Genomic DNA, 27190 nt, shown 5'->3' on the forward strand with positions numbered 1-27190 from the left:
GTGTAGCGATGGTCTGTTCGGCATTGTGTCAAGGCTTCTAACATTTTCTAATGGTTTATGGCATCGCATGCTTTCTCGTAGTCGGCAAATCTTGTCTTTTGTCGGTGCTCTCATACATTTCTCAATGGAAGGATTCGACAACCTCACGGATTTTGGTTCTATCAGTAGTAATGTTTCCATCTTTGTTTTTATTTTGTACATATTTTTGTTGCCTATGTTGTTCGTATTTCGATAATAGTATCTTAGCTCGGATTAATCTGTGGTCTTTGATTATTTCTTTTCTGTTTGTTATGATATAATCTACTTCATTTTTGACACTACCATCTGGGCTGATTCATGTCCATTTACGCTGAGACTCTTTATCGAAAAAAGAGTTCATCATGGAAAAATTTTCCTGGTTTAAGAAGTTCAGTAATCTTTGCCCTTGTACATTTCTTTCGCCATAGCCATACTTACCCATTGCTACTTCTGCATCATCTTGTTTAAACCTCATTTTCGCATTAAAGTCGCCCATAATTATTGTGTAATATTTTGGTGTGGCATGTAATGCTGTTTCTAGGTCCTCATAAAATTCTTTAATTTCTTCATCCGAGCGGATAGTCATTTGAGCATATGTTTGGATTACCTTAAGGTTATATCTTGCATTTAGTTTGAAAATAAGATATACAATCCATTCACCCCCAAAACAGGCGTTTTTTCGATCTTCTTATAAAATCGCGTATAAGGGCATTAAAAATATTAAAAAAATTAACTTTTTAAAAGTTTATTTATTAGATTTAAGTCTCACGAATTGAATCCCGTTGGAATTAAAAAAAAATTGTTACAGGAAGGATGAAAAGTGTCTCACAAATTAAAATGCATTTTTTGAAAGACGCCCTCTACCCTCTGCAGTGGGCGAAAAACAACTAAAAATGAATGAATAGAAACAATGAATAGAAAAAAATTTGACCACAAATATAATAGTGTTTTTTTTTGTTTTAATATTTAAAAATAGTCTTTTTTTCCAATTTAAAAATTAAAAGTCCTTTTAAGTAAACGGGAAGCCCTAGGAGTTTTCATAAACCTAATAGTGCTATAGAAACTGCCTTAGAATCACAAGTATTTTAGATGAACTAGATTTTAACTTATAAGGGACAAGGCTGGAGGAAGGATGAAAGTTTTAGGTAAGAGTATTAAAACTGTGGTATTGACATGTTAACAAAAATCTGTACTCAAATAGAGCCGACAAATAATATTTGATTGCTATTCAAGTAATAAAAACACTACGAAGCTTTACACAACAAAAAAAATCTTAGTCGGAGGAAGTTTTATTAGATAACAAACTTTGTACAGATTTTTGATTAACACTTTGACCCCATTTAAGTACTAATATGTGAAAATATCCGTTATTTAAATAAAAGAAGGCGACATTTGCAATCAACACCAGCAAAAATCATTTTAATGAGTTAAGGTAAATGTTATTTACAAAAACATAATTATTTCTAAAAATAAAACAGACAGTTAAGGTTTGATTTATTACAACGTACCACCATTCGCTGATATACATACTTCTGCCTCTCATATCAGCGAATGGTGGTACTCAGTAACGAAATCAAACCTTGTTTATACAGTCGAATATGAATCCTTGTATTAAAGAAATGCTTAATATATTGCGGCCGATGGTTGTACAAAATAGATTCAGTACGTTTTAAGATCTAATTGACGTATGCCGTACGTTTTTTTACTTCATACTTATTTAATCCTCATTTAAGAGAAATTTTGACATTTGCTGCGAGACTATTGACTTATTAGGCAGCGCTTAAGACACTTAATTCCGTAGAGGTCAATTCAAAGCTAAAATGGGATTGTGTGGGTCATGGGCGCCCCCAGGATTATTATCAGGGGATGCATCTGCTTTCCAGGGGGATGCATTTGCAACTACACATACTACTAACCAATATAAAATATAGAATCATACATGTATAGCTATGTACGTTGTTTCCGGACAGGGCGGTGCAATTGCTCCTCCTTGCACCCCACTGCCGGCGCCCATGGTGTGACTGCCCTAAATAAACTAGGAGACCGTAGCAAGGTTACGGTAGCCTGGGTACAGGGACATGAGGATCATAATGGCAATGAAAAAGCAGATGAAATGGCCAAATAAGGCTCATCATTGCCATTCGTTGGAGCGGAACTCTACTGCGGCGTTACAAAGGCAGTAACAAGAACAGCTACAAGAAAGTGGGTAGCTCACAAATCTCTGAAATGGTGGAGAAATTCACCAGGACAAAGACAGGCGAAACAGTTCATTACAGAACATTCGCCAAAATTTACGGCCAGAAAAACAGTCAAAGCCCTAGTAGATCTGCTAACAGAACACTGTAAGCTGAATGGAATTGGCAGTTGATGATCTATGCTGATTCTCTCACCTAAAAAAAGAAAGGGCAGAGAACATGTTATGTCAGTGTGACAGCCTGGCAAATGTGCTATTCTTTGTATTATGCGAAGAAAATCCACCAGCAAAGAGATACATGGAAGTATCAGTCTCGAAGTTATTAGACATTTTAAGGGTAAAGCTAGAGAATGTGCTCTAGGGCTAGAGGACCAGAATAAATCTGAAAAGGTCGCAGTGGAATAGGCCAAAAGCCACCTCATTGAATCTATCTATCTAATAGTTTTGTCGTTAGTGTAATGTATCTGTCTAAGAGGCAACAAATTGTTTTTTGTTTGTTATTTTTGTCCCAGGCACGCGTCAACGTCTCAAGAGATACGAACTGTGTCAGTGTTAGAATATACGCGTGTCAAGCATTTCAGGTACCTATGTTCTTTCGATGACACGATTATAAACAGTATTATTTAAGAGTAACATAAATTCAAAAAAATGATCGTCAGAGTGGAGCCCAAAAACTCGGTCAAAGAACCCGTCAGATTTTTTTCTTAAAAAGGAGCATGTACTAAAAAAAATTAAAAAAAAACTATTGTTGATAAAATAAGATACGTTGTTTTCCGGGTTTCTAGGGTCTTTAGGTGTTTTGGAATTATTTCTTCCTGACTTTTCGTTTGCGCCAGCCGCAGGCATTATCAAATACTACTTGACAACCACTGTAACTTTTATTGTTACGGACTGCCGCACTAGCAGGCGAAACGTCATGAATATATAATTTCTGACCATGACCTATAAATCAGGAAACAACGTTCAATTACAAACTATTGGAGAGGGTAGACTGCAATACATGCAAAATAAAAAAGATACAGTCGCCATCTACCACCTACTATATGAAAAATTTTCGGAAATATTCAATATTTATACTTTTTCACATATTAGCACATATTATTATTAATTTTTCAAAATATGAGAAAAATTGGTAGGTTTTTTGTTTTGTGTATTGCTTTCTAGGAATTCATCAAAAGAAACGGTTCATCAATTTATCAAACTATTTGTGTATGTTATAAAGAGGCCATTTTCTAACATTACTGTTTTCTAGACAATACGTATAAAAGGTAAATTTATTTTGTATGTCCAAGGGCGTATTTCTAAAGCTAAACAATGTGTTCAAAATTTCATTAAAAAACCATAATAATGCCATTATATACTGAAAAATCAGTGCAAACGATAAAACTTTTTTTTTATAATATTCGTGGCGCCATCACTATTGAAACTTTTCACATAAAAAACTTCCAAACGCGATACTAATATGACATCACGGCGTTATTTTTAAGGTTAGGTATTATTCGTCTTTTTTATGGTGCGTATTCGTCATAGATATATAATACATACATATAATACAAATAGACTGAGCGCTGCATTACAGACCCGTTCCCCCAGTGCGACAGAGAAAACTGACACAATGCAGTTTCTGCATCTTTTTTTAATGGGCTGGGTTTATCAACCACGTTACTTTCCCATTGGTTATTTAGGTCACGTGGTCGATAAACCCTGTCCATTAAAAAGAGATGCAGGGACTGATTTGCGTCAGTTTTCTCTGTCGCACTGGGACAACGGGTCTGTATTGCAGCGCTCAGTCTATTTGTTGAGTATTTTTCAACATTACGTGGCGGCCTGATGTCAACTTTAATGTATCTTATTTATGACATTCTTCTGATTTATTAAGACGTGATTTTTATGTTTGCAGAGATTTTCCTTTTATTTCTGCATATAAACAAAATATAGATAATTTCTATATCAACTTTGGGGTATATAAATATTTCTTTCAGCTAAAGTGATTCCTAACAAATTTTTAGAACTAAAAATGAAATTTTCATTCATCTTGTGCCTTAATATATATTTGCCGTCTCTTTATTTATTAATGAACCATTCCACTAAACTACTGTACGTAATTTGCTTCTGAGAATAACTTAGTTTGATAACTTAGTTTTTTATTGCGTATTTAAATAATTTTCGTATACTGACGTTATTACTAGAGTTACTCACAAATCTAATAACAAGAAGGTTTCCAGATTTGCTGAATCTAAAATAAAAAAACCAAACAAATATTCTAAAGAGATATGATGTAAATAGGTATATGTTGGAAACAGATGCCGAGTTCGGTTGATGGCCACTTGATACTAGAAATTCTAAATGTAGAAATTGGACATCTAGTTAATTTTAATATTTTTTATTCATATACCGGCGTGCGCATTTTTAAAATGTCGATCGGGGTATAAACACAACGTCCTACTCAAAATTTGTTTCTATAAAGTGCTCACGTGCAATTTGTTAGTGGCTCTTTAAAAAAAAAACAAACAATTAGTCTGATATAATGGGAGATAAAGGATCTATTGGAGAGAAACCAAGATATTTTGTCTTGGTTTCTTCCAAATAGCCAAAAGGGATGAGACTTGCACAATTAAATAATGAGATATTTAGCGTTCTTTACATGAAGCTATATTTGAGCTAACTTATCAATGATTGGCTTCATGGCTTCCAAATATCACTTGAAATTTCTTCTCCTTCTTCCTCTTCTCTTTAGGTAGCCACAACACTATCTGTTTTTCAATTTGCATCCAGTAAGTTGCCGTTCCAACGTTTTCGTGGTCTTCCCACTGATCATCTTCTTGTTGGGAAACCATCTCTCACCGTTTTTACCGCCCTATTTGGTGTCATTCTGCTTATATGATCGTTCCACTCTAATCTTCTCTTTCTTAGGCAATTCTTGATATTCTCCACTTTGCATCTCCGTCGCACGTCTGTACTTCTACCTCTATCCCATTAGTGTCTTAACATTAATTTTCCTAAGAGTTTTCATCTCTACTGTTTCTAAAATTCTTTTTGTTCTGTTAGATTTGCTGTTATAACCATGCGTCTTTTGTTTTTTTTTTTGGGGGATTATCAAGTTAAACTTCCTAGCCGTTATATTAAATTGGTGAAGCATACATTGTAAATTATCTTCACTTTGACAGATTATTATTGCATCGTCTGCATAGCAGAATATTTTAAGTTGATTTTCTCATGTTGATTCTCAACGAAACATAAATATACCAGTTCGATGTATTCTGGTTTTTGCACTTCCTCATAATAAATATAGCGTCGGTGGATGATCTTCTCGATCTAAAGTCTTCTTATAATTTCATTCTGTTTATTTGTTATCAATTTGGTTGTTGTATTTAATAGTTTGATTGCTCTCTAGTTTCTGGGTCTGATTGCTCCTTCTTTTTGAAGACAGGTATTAGGATGCTTGATCTCCATTCTTGTGGTATTTTGTTTTGTTTTATTATTTTTTGGGATAGATTTAATAAGTTTTTGGTCAGATCTGACCCTTCGTACTTTAGGAGTTCGTTCGGTATTCTGTCGTCTACTGGTGATTTTCTATTTTTTAAATTTCCTTAATGCATCCTTTACCTCTCCCTCTTCCTAACCAATAGGGATTGAAAGTAGTCTGCCCATTCCTTTTAAATATGTCTCGTTTTTATTTCTCTTTGTCTTCCGTAGAAGTCATGTTTCATCTATTGTGAGAAGCTCCCCCAGTGTTCCCTTTTAATTTTTCTGACCAAAGTATTTGTTTCATTTCCCTGTTGTGTTTGTTGAGTTCTATATTATAAAAAGGCTTTCTTCTTTTCTTCACATTTTGTGTTCACTTCCTCTTTAAACCATGGGATTTTCTTTTTTGATATGTTAGTGTTCGGTACTTTCTCTCTTTAAGTAGGTACTTCTGTTGCTGTTCATATGAAATTTATGTCAACTGAATTATAAATATGGACAAATGAAACAGCAAAAACCGTAAGAATTTGCGAACATAAGTTGTTGTTAAAAACTTAAGACGATGAAACTACTTGTAAATAGGTATACAAGGAATTTTTGTGTTCTAAAATGACAAGGGCAAGGTGTCGAGACAAAGACGGTGTCCTTTTATTATTTAAATTTCATTAAAATATTGTAACAAGAATAATAATACCGAGAAAAAATTACCTTAATGCAATGTTAAATCACTATTGACTGTAGACTAGAATAGCAGAAAGTCAACTGTTAAATTATCTGATCAGATAACCACATATTATTATTTGCCACTGAGGAAATCGGTTAAATGGTATCGCAAATTGGCGACTAAAATAACAATTTTAGTTTAGTAAATTTTTGGATACTGCATAGACAGGTGAGCAAAGAAAACATATCAATTGTTGAATATCTTACACAGATATTTCGTCCACTGGCCGAATTTTACATCTGTTCCCAAAACGTATAAACATACATATAAAAGTAAAAAGGTGTGGCATACAAAAGAGTTGTCCTCCAAAAGAGTTGGCCTCAATTTATAGTTTAGTTTAAATAATAAAAGCTTTCTACCACCTGATCAACATTATTTATTTGCTTAAAAATACATCAATTGATTTAGTCAGTAGAGTTTGTCATAAATCATAAAAAAATAAAATGGCCTAGATATCTAGTAAAGATCGCGTCCCTATTATTTTTTTCTCAATTTATTATTATAATCCCCCTTGACTTTAATTTGTCAAACAAAGCAAATTAAGTACAGTCCTATAAGAAAAACTTATATAAAAACCTTTTAGTATACAAAGCGAATCAACCTAAATAAATATAGTTAGTACTAAAGGTGTAGAATATATAAAAGTTGTCATGAAGTAGTTGTAGGTAGGTTTTTAGTGTTATTGCACAGTCAGTATCAAATGTAACAATTGGACAAATTGGCGAGTTACTCTATGACGAGGCAGCGAGGAAGATGCTCCCTAAGGTAGTCGAAGAGTTCCCGAGACGCTCCTGGACAATTTGTTAGTTCTAGTTCTCGCATGTGCCGCAGCTGTATTAAGCTGGACAGGCCACTGGAAGTCAACAACGGACACCCTGAAACACACATTTTTGTATTTGTACACTTTAAAAGATATTTGGTCTTTCCCTTGAGTTGCCTTCTAATTTTTTTTAAATTTTGTACTGTTCTAATTGTATAAGCCTGATGGAAGGTGTAATAAATAAAACAAATACTAGATTGAGTAATTGTATAAGTAACAAGTATATTAACTTCACATGCCAGTAACTTAACCTAACAACTGTGTCTAACCGGTCTAACCTAATAACCTGTCTTGTCACTCTCTGTCATGCCATCTTGTTACCAACATGAATAATAATATGATTGTCACTTAACTGGGTATCATACATCCTCTTTTCTTTTTCCTTATAAGTTCAGCTTACAAGGTTTTTTAATTTGTCTCCCTGACCTTGTGCAGTAAGTATTATTATGATTTGATGTTTCAAGTATATGATTGTTATCAGGGATTAAAACTTCTGTTGCTTGATGTTCCTGATGCGTTTCAATACCCTCACTGTCTGGCAATTCATGATATACACCACCATTGCCACCCATATGATGATCATCACCACAGTCTACAACATGTTTATTTACTGATGATCTTATGTGAGATCTGTTTCTTCTGATAATTCTTCTTCTGTTTCCACTGTCATCTTGCAGGATGTATGATCTAGGCGATTCATGTTGATTCAAGATTTTTGCAGACTTCCAGGTGTTATTACAGTGATCAAGGACTGTTACATCCATGTCCCTGTTCAATGGCTTCAATATTGTTGCATTTTTATTAAAAGTTGTCTCATTTAATTCTTTTTTAGCTTTCATTTTCATTTCCACATTTTCACACAAACATGGATGCAACAAATCAACTGAAATTGGAACTTTTGTTTTACATCTTCTGCTATTAAGAAGTTGTGATGGGGAGTATCCCATACCTTTTAATGGATCATTTCTATAATTTATTAATGCTGACTGAAGGTCAGCATGCTTTCGTTCATCTATAGTTTTCCTTAACATGTTTTTTTGCAATTGACACTGCTTTTTCTGCTAATCCATTTGAACGTGGATAATTAGGACTACGAAAGATTAAAGTAAAGTTCCAATTTCTGCTAAACTTTCTAAATTTTTCACTATTATATGGTACGTTGTCAGTTACAAGAAAATCAGGTGATCCAAATCGTGCAAAAACTGTCTTAATTTCAGCAATTACTGAATCAGCACTTTTATCTTTAATGGGTAATACCTCTAACCAGTTAGAATATGAGTCAAATAAAACCACGTTACTTTTTCCAGCATATGTGAAAATGTCGGCCCCAACCCTCTCCCATGGTCTTTTAGGTAGTGGATATGATAAAAGAGTTTGTTTTGGGTTTTTTCTAGCAAATTTTTCACAACTCTTACATGCCCTTATATATGATTCAATATCCATCGCCATACCAGGCCAATAATAAATTTGGCGTGCTAGTGCTTTTGTTTTTTCTATGCCTAAATGTCCCTCATGAAGTAATCCTAGAACTTCTTTTCTTAATGAAAAAGGAACAACTAATTTATTGTCTAGAAAAAGAAGGTCATTAGTTATAAATAGGTTCTCCTTAAGTTTTTCAAAGTGTCTGACATTTTCTGGAATTTTATATTTTTGCTCTGGCCAACCACTGATGATAAAATCAAAAACAACTTGTAGTTGGGGGTCTGCTATTGTCTGTTGTCGAAACTGATTTTTTCGTTCCTCAGATAGCGGTAAATCATTGACAATTGAATGAACAGCAAACTCTATCTCCGTATCAACAGATTTTTTGTTGTTTTTTAGAAATGCCCTTGATAGTGTGTCAGATATGTACATGCTTTTTCCTGGTTTGTATGACACAACTAAATCATAATCTAATAATTTTAATCTCATTCTTAGGATTCTTGGTGAAATTGACTGTAAATCTTTTTTAAAAATTGATTCCAGTGGTTTGTGATCACTATGGACTTTTACACAAGCTCCATAGACAAAGTAGTGAAACCTCTTTACAGCAAATAAAATAGCTAGAGTTTCTTTTTCTATTTGAGCATACTGCTGCTCAGTTTTTGTAAGGCTCCTTGATGCAAAGGCCACAGGTCTACCTTCTTGCAACAAACATGGTCTTCTCTACAAACTTTTGCAAAATGGTTATGGCCTTGACACTTAGCATATGTTTTACCCCAAGCAGGACATCGATTGTCTCTCAAATGATTATATCCACATCTGGTACACACACGATCACATCTTGGTTCTCTTCGTTGAACTGCATTTATTAATGACTCATTTTGTAACATTTTAGACTGGTCTTTACTTATTTCTATCGCTCGACATATGTCAACTGCTTTCATTAATGTTAACTCTGATTCTCTGAGAGTTTTTCTTGTGTTGCTTTGTTGTGTATGCCCATTACTATTCTATCTCTGATCATCTGGTCTTGTTGGCTATACTCTGTTGTTTTAATGGCTTTCCGTAGTTCTGTAACAAACGAGTCAAATGGTTGCCCTTCTTGCTGGCTAATACTATTAAACTTAAATCTTTCAAATATGACATTTTTCTTTGGTGAACAATACTCTTCAAACTTCTTTTTTACGCAAGTTACTGTTCTGTCTTCATTTTCGTCAAATGTGAATGTATTGTACAGCTCTAATGCCTCGTCACCCACCAGACTTAAGAAAACTGCCAGCTTTTTACTTTCTGGTTTGGAGGTTAGGTCCGTAGCTATCATAAATAGATCAAACTTTTGGCTAAATTTGCGCCAGTTTTCAGATATATTCCCATCTAATACTAGAGATTCAGGTGGCTTAAACGTGGATTCCATGATGATACCAAAAAATGATACTCACGTGTTACAATACAAGGTTACAGTTGAGTACCTATCCAAACAAGAAATGGTTACACCACGCAAAGATTATCACACCTGACACCATGTATAAGCCTGATGGAAGGTGTAATAAATAAAACAAATACTAGATTGAGTAATTGTATAAGTAACAAGTATATTAACTTCACATGCCAGTAACCTAACCTAACAACTGTGTCTAACCGGTCTAACCTAATAACCTGTCTTGTCACTCTCTGTCATGCCATCTTGTTACCAACATGAATAATAATATGATTGTCACTTAACTGGGTATCATACACTAATAGGCAGTAATTCATGGTTAAGCTAAATTAGAATGTGACAACTAAATATTGAGACAAAATAAAGCAGACGAGAAAAATACGACAAAATACGAACAATTTACATATTAGACTATGGAAAATTGCTAGAAATAAGACCACGAGTATCAGTTTATCCGTCTGTATTTTTATTGACATATTAATATTACCGTTGCTTAAGACCTGCAAAATGGTTTGCTAAATTTCTACTAATAAAAAATTGTGAACAAGTAAAAACTTATAGCCTTCATATCTAAAAAATTTGTTAATTCAAAAACCACAGTTTGGAATATTAATAAAGATTAAGAAAGAACTGAAGTACTCTCTGATACTAAAGGTTAATGCTCAAAATCTGTTTCTGATAGAGATAGGAGAATATCAGTAAGATTTGTAAAAATGTCTGAAGAAATACACTACAACAAAAATAATTCAGAGCAGTACGTATTACAGTTAAAGCTAAACCTCCTCTTTATAGATTTCAAAAAAGCTTACGATTCTGTGATAAGAGGACCATACCCTTGTTTTTGGCTGGCGATAAAGTGTTAGTGGGGGGTTTAGTCCCATTGTGTAGTGAAAAGTGGAAAGTTGGGGAAATTTTGGAACACATAAGTGCTGTGACATATTTAGTTAAAGTGGAGGATAGAAAGTTATATAAACATGGTAATAGTTTAAGAAAATATGTTGAGAATAATGAAAATGTTATAGATAAAAAATCATATTCACATATAACAAATGATGCTACTAATAATAAAAGTGTATTACCTGAGAAAATTGATTGGCCCAGGTTACATAGGTAACCAAAATGCAAATGAAAGTCCTGCTATGCAAATCCAACCAGAAGTTCTTGTACGACGTAGCAGTCGCATAGTTCAAACACCTCAACGGTTGGATTTGTAAACATAAGTATAGATTTTTATGCAAAGATAAACCCTTTTATGAAAGGAGAAAATGTATTTTGTTACATACTAGTTAAGATATTCCTTAGGTTAGCAGTAGGACACATACAGTTGTTGTGACATGGAGGACAGTGGGTTAGCAAGGTTAGTTGTAAGATGGTTTTAAGGTTTCACTTTAATATTGATTAAAGGGTGTTCTCGTCAAGTACTTGTTTTATTAATACACAACAAGAAGTAGGTCAGAGAGGTAAAAAAATGCACATATCTAGGAGCGGTTATACAAAAAGATGGTGGAATAAAAGCAAACGTCCAAAACAAATAAATAAAGCTCAACGGGCATTAACTCACTATCAAAAATTTGAAGTTCTTTTGGAGATCTTTAATAGCCCTGTAAAAAGTGTATTACTATACGATTCAGAAACGTAGAAAAACGATAGGTAAGATATGTTAAGTACAAAAATTCATAAACAAATGTCTAACAAGAATATTCAAAATATATTGGCCTCAGAAAACTACAAACACTGAATTATGGGAGAAAATAAGACAAGAACCCGTTTATGAATCTACAATAAGAAGGAAATGGAAGTGGATTGGTCAGACGTTTAGGAAAGATGCAAATAATATAACAAAACAAGAGCTCGAGCACTAGTCAATGGGTAAAAAAAGCAGACCAGGCAATACTGAGGAATATAAAAAAAGTATATAAATAAGTAGGATTAAGCTGAGGAAAAGTAAAAAATAAAGCTAAAAACAGAAATGAATAGAAGACATTATCGAATAAATTAATAAATAAAAACTGGACAAAGTTCTTACATAAGAAATAGCGACTAAGGAAGTGTATTGATCTAGCCAATCAACCACTAAAAGCCGTACTTGGCAAATAAATGCGTAACGCGCCTTTTGTGCGTTGCCTACTTCGGAGCTACAGATTATATATGATAATCGATAAAATCGGTAATTTGTGAAGAAGTTTCGAAAAATCTGTAACAAAATGAAGTATCCAAAAATGCTTTGTCGCCAAGACAATTCACGTATTACAAAAGATCGCTACCATGACAAAAGCTTTGCTTGACTAAATGCAATTAAAATTGATGCAATTTAAATGCAATTTAAATTGATTTTGGATCCTCTTAGTTCTCCAGGTCTCTCTTAGCTACTACTGGCTCTTTGCAGACGACCTTAAAAGAATGCTTCAAGTAAACAGATTTGTATCAAATAATGAGATTATTAAAGAAACTCATCGTAATAATAATAAAATCGTATGGCATCTTTGCTGGACATTCTTTCGGACAGGTTTCTGTGCCCTGTTTCAAGTAACTAGTGTCGATGCACACTAGCCCAGTGGGACTGACCGCTTTACGTGCCTTCCGAAGCACGCTAAACGGCTTGTATAATTTTTAAAAGCGAAATTATTGTTGGTACCGAGAACCGAACTCGTGCGCTATGGCTTAGAATGCCAGTATCTTGTTGCTGAGCTACGGTCGGCCACAAATCTGAACGGTTTCATAGAGAAATTCAAATCGTTATACAAAATACATCAAATTGTTAGAAAAGGTTTAGTATGAATCCATCAACCGACAAAGATTCTAGTTAGGTCTGAAACTAATTGAGTGATGTATTAAGAGCGAAGTTTTAAAAAGTTAATTTAAATAGAACAAATGCAGCATTATATTATTCTAAAGAACTTTAATCTACACTCACCTGCTAAAGACAGTATTTGTAGGTTGCGCATTCCGCACAAATGTTGCAGTCCAAAATCTCTTATTTGGGAACACCAACGCAAATATAGGGAAGATAACGACAACATTGTAGAAATATAACCAATACCTATATCTGTTATATGTACACACCTAAAAAGTGAGCTCAATTAAGTAATAATTTTTAAATCTTATATTTATTTGACAAGTATTTAAAAATTATATAAGTTGCTAAAAATAATATTACAATTAAAACATGTCATTTGTGTTATTGGCACTAATATGTTGGTGTGTTATTGGTAAGACTTATCCGGAAGTAATGTTACTGTTGTTCTCCTTAGTTAAATACATTGTCTTGTCATTCCAACTTATTCCTGAGATGTCAAGCTAAGCGACGCTGAGTAGTTGGTGGACCTTTTTTTTTTTCGATTTTTTGATTTTTTTTGAAGATTTTTGGACTTTAAAAATTTTAGGGACTTTTGGGGGATTTTTCGACTCTGAAAGACTCCTCGATTTTTCGACTTGAAAGATTTTTTTTTGAAACAGCTGACAGTCAACAACAAAGAAGCCGCATCCTAGGACAATCAAGGTGAGTCCTGACCGCTTCGAGTCAACAAACGAGAAGAGCGATGAAGAAAACTAGATCGACTTCGACAGGACGCAAACCTAGCAAAAAGGGCTCAAAGCCTTTAGATGGCAACCAAGGGCAACGACCACGAAGAGATCTCTACTAAAGAGCTGCTAAAGAAATCAAAAAGCTTTGGCAATAAATTAAAAGCCTAAAAGACATAAACGCTGAGCTAGAGCAGCATTTAATAACCAGATGAGGGAGAAAACCTTCACAAACAAGACAAAAACAACAGAAAAAGAAAAGGCAGTACCAGCTCCCATAAAAAGTAGAAAGGTGGAGAATAAGAAAACAAACAGCAATCAAGAAAAAAAAAAACGGCAAGAACGCAGATAAAAAGAAAACCCAAAAGAAGAAAAGATAAGAATTTCCACCACTGAAACAGAAAGATGACAACTCATACAAAAAATCTATTATAAAGATAGAATTCGAGAAAGTACCTCCAGTAGTGAAGAAGACATACAAGCCACCTGTAATAAAATGACAAATTGTTAACGAGACCAAAAAAATTCCAGACATCGCTACGGACAAGAGGCTAATTACTGAGAACATGATCTCAAGATATGGAAGAGAAGCTCTAATCCAAACCAAAAATCCAGAGGATTACAGAAAAATTACCCAAATCTTAGAAGACTACAACTAAAAGAAAACAATATTGTTTTCCAGCTAGAGGAAGAGAGAACCTTAAAAGTTCTTATAAGAGGTCTCCCGGACAATTTTACATCGGCAGTGATAAAGGAAGAACTCTTAGGACAAGACATAGGGACCATAAAAATCACGAATATGATATCAAGAAAACAGGACCAAAAACCTCTACCAATATTCATCACAGAGGGGAATAAAGAAAATAGGCAGAAGCTACTTAAGATACAATACCTCTGCCACATGAAAGTTACAATAGAGGACTTGAGAAGAACTGGAGGTTCAACCCAGGAGGTACAACTGCCAGGGTTTACAGGGGATGCCTTAAAGTACCAACTTAGGGAAGACAGAGAACACTTCTCCAACAAGAAGAAAATAGCAAAAACATGGACCTTGTGTGAAAATTACAGAAAATCCTAAGAAACGAGTGGAAACCAATGCCACCTCTACATGGAGAAAGCGGCATAGTATACACCATCAAAGACAAGGCGGAAGACATAATAACCTCCCTAGAAAGACACTGTTCTATGAACTACCACTAAGAAGAAGACTCTGACTTTGAACAGGAAGTAGAAGAAGTCTACATCAGAAGACTAACAGAATCAGAAGATCTACCACTGAAACACACATCTTCAAAAGAAGTGAGCGATCTGATCTGGAAAACTCATCAAAAAAAGAACATGGACCAGACGAAATAACTAACAGAGCTCTAAAATACCTCCTAGCGAAAGCAGTAATTTATTTGGCCAATATAATAAATGCACTGATGAGATTCAAAAGATTTCTAATCGATGGAAAGAAGCCCATCACAATGATGATCCCAATTCATAAACTAGGAAAAAAAAACAGCATTTTTCCACATAACTACAAGGCAATAAGCTTACTGTCTGCAACTAACAAAATTGCTGAAAGAGTGATGCTCCCAAGGCTCGAATAGGAAACAGGGAGACTACACGTATTACTACAAGCCCAATTCGGATTTGTAACCAGACGCTCAAGCGAAAAAACAGAGTCTGACATAGAGAACTGATTCCACCAACCGAAAATTCAGGGTTCGCATAGGACAAGACCATAAGTCCATCTGACTGGAGATTGGCACATGGAAAGAAGTCCACCCATTAACTTACAAAAAGGAGAACTGTGGAAGGAGACAAAGTGGCCAACTTTAAATAACTAGTCGGAGATATCCCAAAATATCCTAAAATACCTCCCAGCCAAAGCAGTTGTTTATCTTACCAACATAATAAACGCACTAAGGAGATTCACAAGATTCCCTAATCGATGGAAAGAAGCCCGTACGATCACAATCTATAAATCAGAAAAACAGCATTTTCCACAGAACTACAGGGCAATAAGCTAACTGTCAGCAGTCAGCACAATTTCTGAAAGAGAAAACAGAAACAATATACGTATCACTAGAAGACTAATTACAAGTCCAATACTAGATCCAAATCTAGTTTTAGTTAGTCCAAATTATCTACAAAATGAAAAACTATGAAAAAAAAAATGAAAAAAAAGAGCTGCTCTCCTCATACCTCGCCAACCAAAAATTCAGGATGCGCATATAATAAGTCCTATCCGAATATGGAGGAAGGAGTACCACAGGGAGCTGTTCTGTCTCCGCTGCTGATATATACACAGCTGATGCCCCCAGAACACCAGGCACCATGATCAGCCTTTATGCTGACGACACGACAATAGTGTCCAACCACAGAAACCAATACATTGCAACTAGAAATCATCAGACATTACTACACGCCTTAGAAGAATGGCGCATATACGGTGGAAAATTGCAGAAATTCCGGGAAAGACCCAAGCAGTAATGTTTAATAAGAAGAGACACGCCTTATTCTCACCATTCTTATTTCTTCCATTCTGCTAATATGCTGTAAACAAAAAGACGTCAGCATATCTACTCCTTCGTTTCGTGTTTCCAGACATCATTGTGTTCTTCTTCGCCAATATTTGCATTAAAATCCTCCATGAAAATATTGGGCTCGTATTTTTATAAATACGTACATGAAGTGTTATACATTTTATGTACCTATTTGCCTCCCATCAAAATATTTATTTAGGATATAATTAAAAAAAATTAAACATACTTAAAAGCTGGGAATATAAAAAAGTCATGTACCTATCTAGAGTAAGTTCTTCTAACTGGTTAAGATCGCACGCTATGTATTCCAAGGCAGCATCAGTGATCCTAGGACACCAAGACAGATCGAGCGACCTCAATTTTTGTAAATTCTCGGCTATCAGTTCGACTCCGTCATCGGTGATTTTACTACAGCCAGATAAGCTCAAAATTGTTAAATTCGGTAGTGAATGTACTAAAACAGAAAACGTTTGTGTTGAAGAAAATCAAGTATCAGAAAATTGGAAGGTTTTACCTATATTTACAACACCATGATTGGTGATTTCCCAACAGGAATGCAGCCTTAGCACATTGAGCGAATTGCTTTGCTTCGGCGAAAAATATCCTAAAGCGGCATCAGTAACGTGATAGGCTTGCAGGGAGAACTCGTAGAGAGCGGGAAGTAGCTGAGCGACCGCCCCTACAGCTTCGTCGGCTACATTTATGCAGTCGGTAAGGGTAAGCGAGACTATCCGAGGGTTAAGACACGCCCACAACCCCGCCTCCGTTATCTCGTTACAACCGGCTAGTTCTAGTTCATAAAGAGCCTAAAAAATCATGAATTAGTAAAGAGCTTTTGATAGTGTGCAGAATGTTGTTTTACCTGAAGATGATCGAGAAGCGTTTCTAGTCCTCTATCAGTAATGCTCGAACATCTTAAACTAAGCGTATGTATATGTTTTGAAGCTAGAGGAAAAGTGTTGACTAAGTCCATGGCATCTTCGTCGGAAGCTCCCATCAACGACAAACTGTGGAAACCTCTCCTAAGTAATGATCCGTATAATCTGAAATATTGTGCATAAATTAGTAAGCAATACAATACATTTTCCATAATTACGCTATTAAACATCGTTCTAAATCAGATGAGGTACTTAAAGAGATCTTCAAATTGGTAAAAATAAAATATCAAAGAAAATATTTCAACTAAGTTGGTTTAAATCGGTCTTTTTCCTATCAAAAAAAAAACAATGCAAACAAACGTGATCCTTTCTGGTTAATCAGCTTAAGCTACGGTATAAAAACCTTGGTTAAATTTGTATATAGTAAAGGATTTTATAGTTCATAAAAAGACCTTTAAAATTTGCACTACAAACAGTCATTTGAGTGTGAACTGAGTAAATTACAGCTCGCTAGAGATACTCCGGTCGTCAGAGATGAAAATGCCACTCAACCTCTAAAAATCATGCTGAACTTTGCCAAGAATATTAAGTTTGGGACCCCAAAAAAGTTTACCACTTTTACTTCCTTGCTTCCCCCTAACACTCCCCTCGTAGGGGGTAAAAACGCAAAAAAATCGATTTACCAAGAATCTGTACTTCTTCTTCAGTGCCCTATCCGGTGCGGATGTTGGCAATCATCAAGGCTATCATGGTTTTGTTGACTTCTCTGCGAAACAGCTCCGCGCAGGTCATCCCGAACCATTATCGGAGGTTTTTCAACCACGAGATACGACGGCGTCTCGGTCCTGTCCTGCCAAATACTTTACCATGCATAATGAGTTGAAGAATTCGATATTTTTCTTCGTTCCGCTTCACGTGGCCGAGGTACTCAAGCTTACGTTGTTTCACTAAATTAAGCATTTTTTTTCTTTTGTCATCCGCTGTAGGACCTCAACATTGGTGACATGGTCCACATCCGATATTTTTAGTATCCTCCAGTATATTCACATCTCGAATGCTTCAATCCGCTTTTCTGTGGCTTGCGTCAATGTCCAGGCTTCAACTCCATATAGTAACAATGGAAGAATGTAGCACCTCACTATCCGCATCTTGGTTCCCAAACTGAGATCACTGCAGCACAGCAAGGATTTGAACTTGATACATGTAGACCGTGCCATTTCTATTCTGGATGTAATCTCTTGAGCGTAGAAACCGTAGGTCTGTACGCCGTAGAAAAAACGTTTGAAATAAAAAATGTAGCTGAGATAATTTTGAACAAAAATATTCATTAGCACTTTTTGTGTAGAATGAACCGTTCTCTCAGAAACAACGTTTGAAGCGACCGTCGATTTTTAATGTCAGTCACGTGCGCGAAATCAATGTTCAATAAAATTTGTATAAGCTCGACGGTAAAAATTCGATATCTTTTGACTAAAGTGTCCTATCGACAAAAATTCAGTATGCGTTTTAAAGGTAATGAGTGCAGCTTTCGTATACAGTTTTTGTATTTTATCGCGAATAAACTTAGTTTTTATAAAGGTGTTAAATAAATAAACGTGGCGCGATTTTTGCCATTTTTTATAATTCTCATGAGATCAATACAATATATCTCTTTTATGACTGGCCACTGTAAAGTTTCGATTACTAGAGTCTAACCTTCAAAACCTATAACATGAAATTTTAGATTTGAGTTTTGGCAACAAATGTGAAGCATTTAAAATATGCTTCAAAAACGTTGGATATAAAATTTCACATAACAAACAATCTAAAACGTTTAAAACTTTTTTTTAATTAAACTGGTCCGTTTTTCAAAAGAACCAAACTTTTGCTATAAACTACACCTAAAACCGTCTTCTTGGAGGCATTTCCCGTGACGTGCGATGGTTTGAAATGTAAAGCATTAAATTCTGTGTTTTTAGGCATATTTCAAATGCCTCATCTTTGTTGCCACAACTCAAAATTAACATTTCATGTTATATGTTTTAAAGATTGATCTCTAAAAATGGAAATTTTACTACGATTGGTCAATGAAAGTGATTCATTTTATTGATATCACAAGAATCGCAAAAAATGGCAAAAATCGCGCCACGTTTATTTATTTAACACCTTTATAAAAACTGAGTTTATTAACGGCAAAATGCATACGAAAGCTGCTCTATTTACCTTTAAAAGCATCTTGATTTTTGTCGATACGACACTTGGATCAAAAGATATCAAATTTTTACCGTCGAGTTGATACAAATTTTATTGAACATTGATTTCGCGCACCTGACTGACATTAAAAATCGACGGTTGTTCAAGCGTTGTTTCTGAGAGAACGGCTCATTCTACACAAAAAGTGCTAATTAACATTTTTGTTTAAAATTATCTAAGCTATATTTTTTATTTGAAACATTTTTTTCTACGCCGTACAGATTCTCGGTAAATCGATTTTTTTTCGTTTTTACTCCCTTACGAGGTGGCTTTTAAGTGAAAGCCCGGGGGTAAAAGTGGTAAACTTTTTTGCATCTTTTTTGGAGTCCCGAAATTAATATTCTTGTCAAAATTCAGCTTGTTCGTATGATTTTTAGGGGTCAACTCTCTGATGCAGGACGGACTCTGACTAAGACGGACTCTTTAAATAATTTAACAAAAAAAGGGCAGTATAATTAACCCAACATCCACCAGAATCAAAATTAATCGTTTTTATTTTACAATTCACTTTATTTTAGTGTTATTCATTAGGTCCAGGAGTTTGACTAGTTTAAACTGTATTATTTTTGAAAAAAAGTTATATTAAATTTTATCGTGTATTTTGAATATTTCTAAAAAAATTTTTCTTTTTTCAAAATAATTTAAAAACTATTTGTAAAAAATGGTATAGTATAAAAATATAGTTATTTTTTCAATAAATATTCTTGTTTTTTATAAACTTGTGTACCGTAGAAATCAATAGAGATATCACTGATTAAAATATATGTCTTGGTGTGAACACCTCCTATATTTTTCATGTAAAATTGAAGGGTAGTTTGCCTTTCCAATAGTCTTGTAGTCCTTAAAATTACCATTCGAATGGCTATGTATGCATATATATATATATATATATATATATATATATATATATATATATATATATATATATATATATATATAGGAAGAACTACCAATGATATTTTTGGGAGATAATTTTGGAGCGTAAAAAATATTTGAAGTTCTCACATTCTCTCCATTCTCTCCAACTAAAGTATCCGTAATAGTTTTGTAGATGAATATCTCGGCACCAACAAATAATACTAAATGCTTTCGTACTGTTATTAGCATAGGGGGTAGTTTCACACGTTCGCGGACACCTAGTATTTATAAGGGGTCGCAAAAAACACACTTGTAAAAATCTTAAAATTTGTTATTTTTCTGTCATAAAAAAGTAGTTTCATAATACAGTAGACTCCCTCTATAACGAGAACTGAAATGACAGACTAATTACCTCGTTATAAGCCGATCTCGTTATATCAGACAATAATAATACTGTGCATAATCTGTAGTTTTTTAAACCATTAACTTCCTATAGTGAAGCCATTCGGAGCAATATAAGATGCTAATAAATATTATTTGAATGCCGTTTTTGAAAAAAAGTTATTTACTTTTATTGTCAATGAAATATATTAAAACATAAAAGAGTTGTTTACTTTTATTATCAATGATATACGTTAAAACAAAAAATCTGTACTTATACTTTTTTCCAACTACATAATGTATAAAGCGTATTTTCAAGGATAACATAAACTATTGCTTCTGCAATTTTAAGAACTCTGTCATTTTTAACTGCTTTAAATGGTCCAATATCATTCTATCATATTTTCTAAAGATGTGAAACAGTTGTATTTATTCATTGTAAAGAAGTTTATTGCGGGCTGTAGTTAAGTTTATTGAGGGGCTGTTTGAAAAGGTATTTATTTATATCCACGACCGGACAAAAAACGTAAAAAACACGTTTTTGGATCTTATTTTCTCTCGTTATAACCAAATTTGCCTCGCTATAGACGGTTATAGTTCAATAGAAATTTCACGGGACATCTACTGTATCTCGTTATAAGCGAAACCTCGTAATAACCGTGTTCGTTATAGAGGGAGTATACTGTATTTTAGAATGTTTAGGTTGTTTTTTGTAAAAAAAACAAGGTGCGGTAAATGCCGCTATGTCCATATATGTCACAAAAGTTGTGCAACTGGACAAAGCGGTACATGCCGCTCTCGATTAGTAAATGCAACTAAATCTTTATTTTTGTAAAAAATAATAAAGAAATATCCTTATAACGAAAATATAATACAGAGATACGCTTATATTAAAAAATTTAATTTTTGTGGTACAGTTCAAAACACGGTACAATGCAAAGTGCTGGTTTATCGGCACACGTTTTACACAAGTATCTGGTTTCCTTGCGTTTTTTGTTTCGTAAACACCACTTGCACCTCACATGGTGAGTTTTGCGGGGGTCTGTAGGGTGTGGAATTATATCTGGAAAGTGTTGTTCATTGTTAGGGTTGACAACTATATTCGCTTCCATTCGAGGTCGTTTTCAACCATGCAAAGCTCTTACCAAATTTTCTCTGTATTCCAAAAGGGTCAGTTTTACATTTTTGAGCTTCTTCATTGCATTGTAGGAATTCCATATAGCTACATCCAGTAAGTGAAACATCACTTTTTTGTACCACCTGATAGTTTTCCGTGGAGAAGAATAATAACTCACCATTTGATCGCTCCTATCTATTCCTGACATGTACTCATTGTACCTGGCAACTTCTTCAGGTTTTATTACTGTCTTTCCAAACCTGTTCTGTACATTTATAAGTTTTGGGTGATATTTGGTTGTTATGCAGAGTACTTCCCGTTTATCCTTCCATTTTAAAATATAGATGCTACCGTGTCTTCGCCATTTGTGTTCTTCTTTCTTTAGATTGGTGTTTACAAGAGCTTTTGGATTTCCTTTTCTGTTTTGTCTAAGAGTTCCTGTAGAATGACTTTTTCTTTCCAAAAGGGATTTTGACAGCAAAATGCTGTTGTAGAAATTACCAAGGAATAAATGATGGCCTTTATCCAAATAAGGTTCCATAAGTTGCAGTACTAACGACTCAATTTTAGATAATCCTTCTACATCTTCGGATTTTCCTTTATAAATTTTTTTATTTGATAGGTATCCGTCTGCTGTACATAGCTCGTAGAACTTAATGCCATATTTTGCTTTTTTTCCTTTGATATACACCTGAAAACTCAGATGACCACGAAAGAGAAGCAATGATTCATCTAGTGACATTTCTTCTGCAGGGTAATAGCTTTTTGAAAATTGAGTAATAGTTTATCGAGCAGAGGATTGACTTTTTTCAGTGGATCAGTTCCTGTTGTTTCCTCTTTACAAGCACAGCTAAAACACCGCAGCATTTCTTCAAATCTTCTACCAGATAGGGTGTAATGAAAAACTGATGCATAATAAAGTGGATTCATTTAAAACAACTTCCTTACAGAGGGGTATTTTATTTGACCCTGTAATATGCATATAGCTAAAAATGATTGAAGTTCCTCCATAGTAAATGGCCTAATGGATGCTTGTCTGCTGTATTTTTGCTTGGGCCTATTTACATTAGTCAATATTTCAATGTATTTGTTCATTGAATCAAGAATTAGCTGCATAGTTTCTTGATCCCAAAATTTAAAAAAATAGTCTGTAGCTTTAGGAGTATCTGTGTCAAAATTAAGATGAAGGCCACTTTGGGAATCGTCAAACAAAAAATCTGGAATATCATCCCACTCGTTATCAGTTCCAATATCGCCCACCTCTAGCAAATTTTGTATATAATTACCTGTTTCGTCATTTTCTGGCTCAACTCTGTCTTCGTGATTTTCGTTTGAAAACAGATTCTCGTTTGCCAACGAATCTTCACCACTACTGGGTTGATATGATGGATCTTGTAAATCATCATCAGAGCTATAAGGTTCTGATTCAGAACTTTCAAATTCATCTGTGCTCACTTCATCCATAAGTCCAAGAAGCCTTGCTTCTTCTCTAGAATCCATTTTCTGTAAAAACAAAAAATAGTATATTTACCGAAAATATAACCTCAACATTTTATTACTGTCTCTACTACTGATAATCAGCATACAAATTACTAAATAACACAATCGTAATAAAACAATTACTTACTTTTATTATTCTCCAACAAATCTAGTCAAAATAAACAAAACACCAACAAAAAACAACAAAAATGAAGTGATATACGAGTAGTACCACGTGCTCGCCGCCTAACACACGTCTAATATTTCAAAGCTAAACTGACCGACACGGTTCACAATATTTTATGTTATTTGCTGGGACACCTAAGGTGCTTGAATAGTATTTCATGTACAAAAATGTGCGTGGCAAGCCGCTTTGCGTTTTGGCCGTTCTCAACATTAGACGGGATATCGCGCTTTGTCCCAGAAAGTAGAGCGGCATATGCCGCTTTGTCCGCGAACGTGTTAAAGTGGTAAAAAATTTGAAACCAAAGAAATAATGTTTCATACGCAAGGAACAAATTTTTATTGATTTAAATACATAAGATTAGAATTTTATTGTGTACAAAACTATTTTTAACATTGTAGTAGTCTTTAGGGGTGATTTTTAGGAGTTTAAACTAAATAAATATCGTTTCATAAGCCAGGAATGAATTTTTAGTTATCTAAATGAGAAATGGAAAATATTTTAAACTATAAATAGGCTTTTTAAGTATTTTTTGCATAAAGAGATGCTTTATGGGATTGGAAATAGGGGATTGTTATTGATTTTAATTCATAAGTTAAGCATTTAACACCATAAAAAAATATTTTTTAACGTTATTCACGTCATAATTGGTGGTTTCTAAGGGTTAAAAAATTGTATCAAAGTACAAATTATCATTGAATATGTTTATTTTACTTAATTCAATCAGATTTTAATGAATAAAACGCCTAAATACGTGCTTTCTTATGTTTTCCCTTAGGGTAAGTTTTAACCCCTTAAAAACAAAAATCACGTATATGTATAACTTTTGTAAAAAAGGGTAAGACAAGCTAAAATCCAAGCTTTCAACTAAATCCATGCAATCCGACAGAATTGGGAGGTCAGGTCATATTTTGTCGCCCGATTTACTGGACTATTATTACTTCTTCCACTATTTTTCATCTTCACTTTTACGCTACCATACTACAGACTACTCTTTTATGCTTTTTACTCTTTTAATAATATGAGGAATCTGGAAGAAAACGTTATCGTTAAAACGCTATCACGTTTGCATGATTAACATGACCTCATAAAAACATTTCTGTCAGTCTTATGTGGCTGACGTGGCACGCAATTTGTGTTAAGGATTTTTTCCCGTGTTAATTACCAACAATTCTGCATTTATAAAAATACTATAGAATAATATAATATCTTTTTGTACTCATCTTACAATTTCTTAGAATATTCTGACGTTCAATTTTGTTTGGTTTTTATTACTATCGTACCAGTAAACTTGGTTCGTGTTTTCCATAAAAAACATTCATAACTCTATTAAATCTACTTTTGCGTGCTCAAACTTGATTCGAGTACAAAGGTTAATAGATTTCAAAATCAATTATCCTATAGCGCAGTCACTTTATTCTATAGTGTATGAAAATATTCTGCGAATATAGTCTGTGTTATTTTATTATTTTCTATGAATAATATCAGTTTATTTACATTATGTTTAAAAACATTTTTTATAGTTAAAAGTTAATCATGAAAATACCAACTTAATATTTTTTTAACATGTTGAGCGAGGTCAGTTATAACGCACATTTCGCACTTGAGCTCACTGTTTAGGTTTCGTAACACATTCTAGCTTTATTCGGTTTTTTAAGGCAGTTATGGGACTTTTATTTTACAATGATCTCCGTAGTATTACAAAGTAACCTTTTTAGGTTTAGAAATTTTTTGGAAATGTTCTAGGATCACCCTGTACTACTGAAGTCGTTGTCAATCTTTAAGACCATATTTGAGATGGTTTCTTTACGTTATAGTCCAGTAACTCGGGCGTAAAATAGGACCTTACCTCCCAATTCTGTCAGACTGCATGGATTTAGCTGAAAATTTGAATATAAGCTTGTCTTACCCTTCTTTGTAAAATTTATATACGAGAGAAGTGTGCTTTTGTTTTTAAGGAGTTAAAACTACCCCTAAGTGGAAAAAATAGGAAAACAGGTATGTAAGCGTTTTATGCATTAAAATCTTATTGGACTATTCATCTTAAATAATAATATCGTATGGGGAGATCCGTTCGAATAAGTTCCGGCACCAATTGCATCTTTAACCCTGTTCAAGTAGCTAGTGTTGATGTACACTAGCCCAGAGGGACCGACGGCTTAATGTGTCCTCCGAATCACAGTGAACGGCTCGTATGAATTTTAGAAATAAAAATATCGTTTTTTGGGACATATTCATTTACAAAACTATTAGTCGTACTTTATATATGCCAGGACTCCAAAATACGTATATTTTTCACCCTTCAAAATTGTCTACCAAAAATATTATTGGTTTTTCTTCAATAAGTCAGTTAACTTTCCAGCTTCCAGCTTAAGGTCTACAAAACTATACTTCATCTAATATACTTACCGTTGCACGTCATCTTCGTCATAGGCCGTGAGGTCACATGATACCAACACGAAATATTTAGGTGGTAGGTGTGTTCTTTTTTAGAATCACTTTGCCAAGTACACTGGCATTACAGCCACTAGACATATTTTATTATATACGCGTAGAAATAATATTTAAAGATTTCTATTAATGTTAACTTAAAGAAATACACAATGATATGTTTCATTTAATTTGTATAAATGCATTATAAAGCGTTTTTATGAAGAACATTAGTTCGAAACACACTGTAACTGTAATCGAACGAAGGTGATATTTTGGCATACATTGGTAACACTTATTTGACAGTTGCGGGGTTGACTAATGTTAGTAAGTAATGAAAAAAGTGGTGTTTTTGTTTAAGTATTCTATTTTACATCTTTATACGACGCATACAAGCGGCTCAAATTGTTTCTAATAAGATTATTTCTTAACTCTTGTTTTGTTTCTATTTATTTACTTGTTGTATAATCCACTTTTGCAATAATTATGTGACCTATTTGATTTAAAATGGATTCAGAATTTTTTTATATTTTGGCAACTATGTCAACTTCGATCTCTGTCAATGATAATGACGTGCAACGGTAAGTAAATTAGATGGACTGTATGTTCATTAGAAAGCCAAGCTACCCTTCAATTAAAAAAAAAATAGTTTTGAAGCACTAGATACAGGGGCATTCATACCAAGACCAAGACATACATTTTAATCGGTGATATCTCCATTGTTTTTTACGGTACAGAAGATTAAAAAAAAACCAGAATATTTATCGAAAAAGAACTAGATACATTTTTATACTCCATCATTTTTTACGTATATATTATAGTTTTTAAGTTATCTTAAAAAAAGGACTATTTTTTAGAAATTTTCAAAACAGACGATACAATTTAATATACCTTTTTTTAAAATTAATGTATTTTAAACCAGTTAAGCTCATGGATCTACTGAAGAACACTAAAGTAAAATGTAATGTAGAAGGAAAATAATCAATTTTGATTCTGGTGTATATTAGGTTAATTATACTGCCCTGAAAAGTGAACAACCCTACTGCCTACTAAAAACTTTAAGACACGTGACTTTTTTCAGCTCAAATAGTATTGACTTTCTGAAAAAATCTATACACCAAAAGTTGCTTAGAATTTAATCCTCTATCGATTTTCGTAATTATTTTGAGAATAAAATTTTCACCCCCGAGAAGAGGTGGTAGCCACCCCTGAAGTGGAATTCCGGATTTCCGACTGACTGACTTTTTCGCATATAACAAAGCTGCAATCGAGTGCAAGCCCCAGATTAAGACAGAAATTTTGAGGATTGGTCTTATTTTGACGTTTAAGACGATGGTGTTACGTGCTTGTTGGACTCTTGCTGTACATTTTTACAATGGAAGGGGCTTGAAAGTCGTACTGAATTTTGCCTCTGCTGCTGTTGTACCTGTGAGTGTTAGTTCCTTTAGTTGAATAAGCTGTAGCGGTATTTGAAATTTCACCATTTCACTAATA

At 34.0% G+C, this 27190-nt stretch overlaps 1 protein-coding gene across 1 annotated transcript in view; it reads right to left on the reverse strand.

The window, feature by feature from the left end:
• Positions 1–1157: 1157 nt before the first annotated feature.
• Positions 1158–27190, reverse strand: part of LOC140448666 (uncharacterized) — a 39529-nt gene continuing 13496 nt past the window's right edge. Inside the window, exons 4-8 of the mRNA XM_072541777.1 lie at positions 17000–17180; positions 16652–16943; positions 16396–16591; positions 12996–13144; positions 1158–7276 (exon numbers count right to left, since the gene is read on the reverse strand). Coding sequence (XP_072397878.1) covers positions 7128–7276; positions 12996–13144; positions 16396–16591; positions 16652–16943; positions 17000–17180 — 967 coding nt within the window. The 3' untranslated portion in view covers positions 1158–7127. The remainder of the gene's footprint in view (positions 7277–12995; positions 13145–16395; positions 16592–16651; positions 16944–16999; positions 17181–27190) is intronic.

This window comes from Diabrotica undecimpunctata, chromosome 1 (genome assembly GCF_040954645.1).
Source record: "Diabrotica undecimpunctata isolate CICGRU chromosome 1, icDiaUnde3, whole genome shotgun sequence".
Taxonomy (NCBI): Eukaryota; Metazoa; Arthropoda; class Insecta; order Coleoptera; family Chrysomelidae; genus Diabrotica; species Diabrotica undecimpunctata.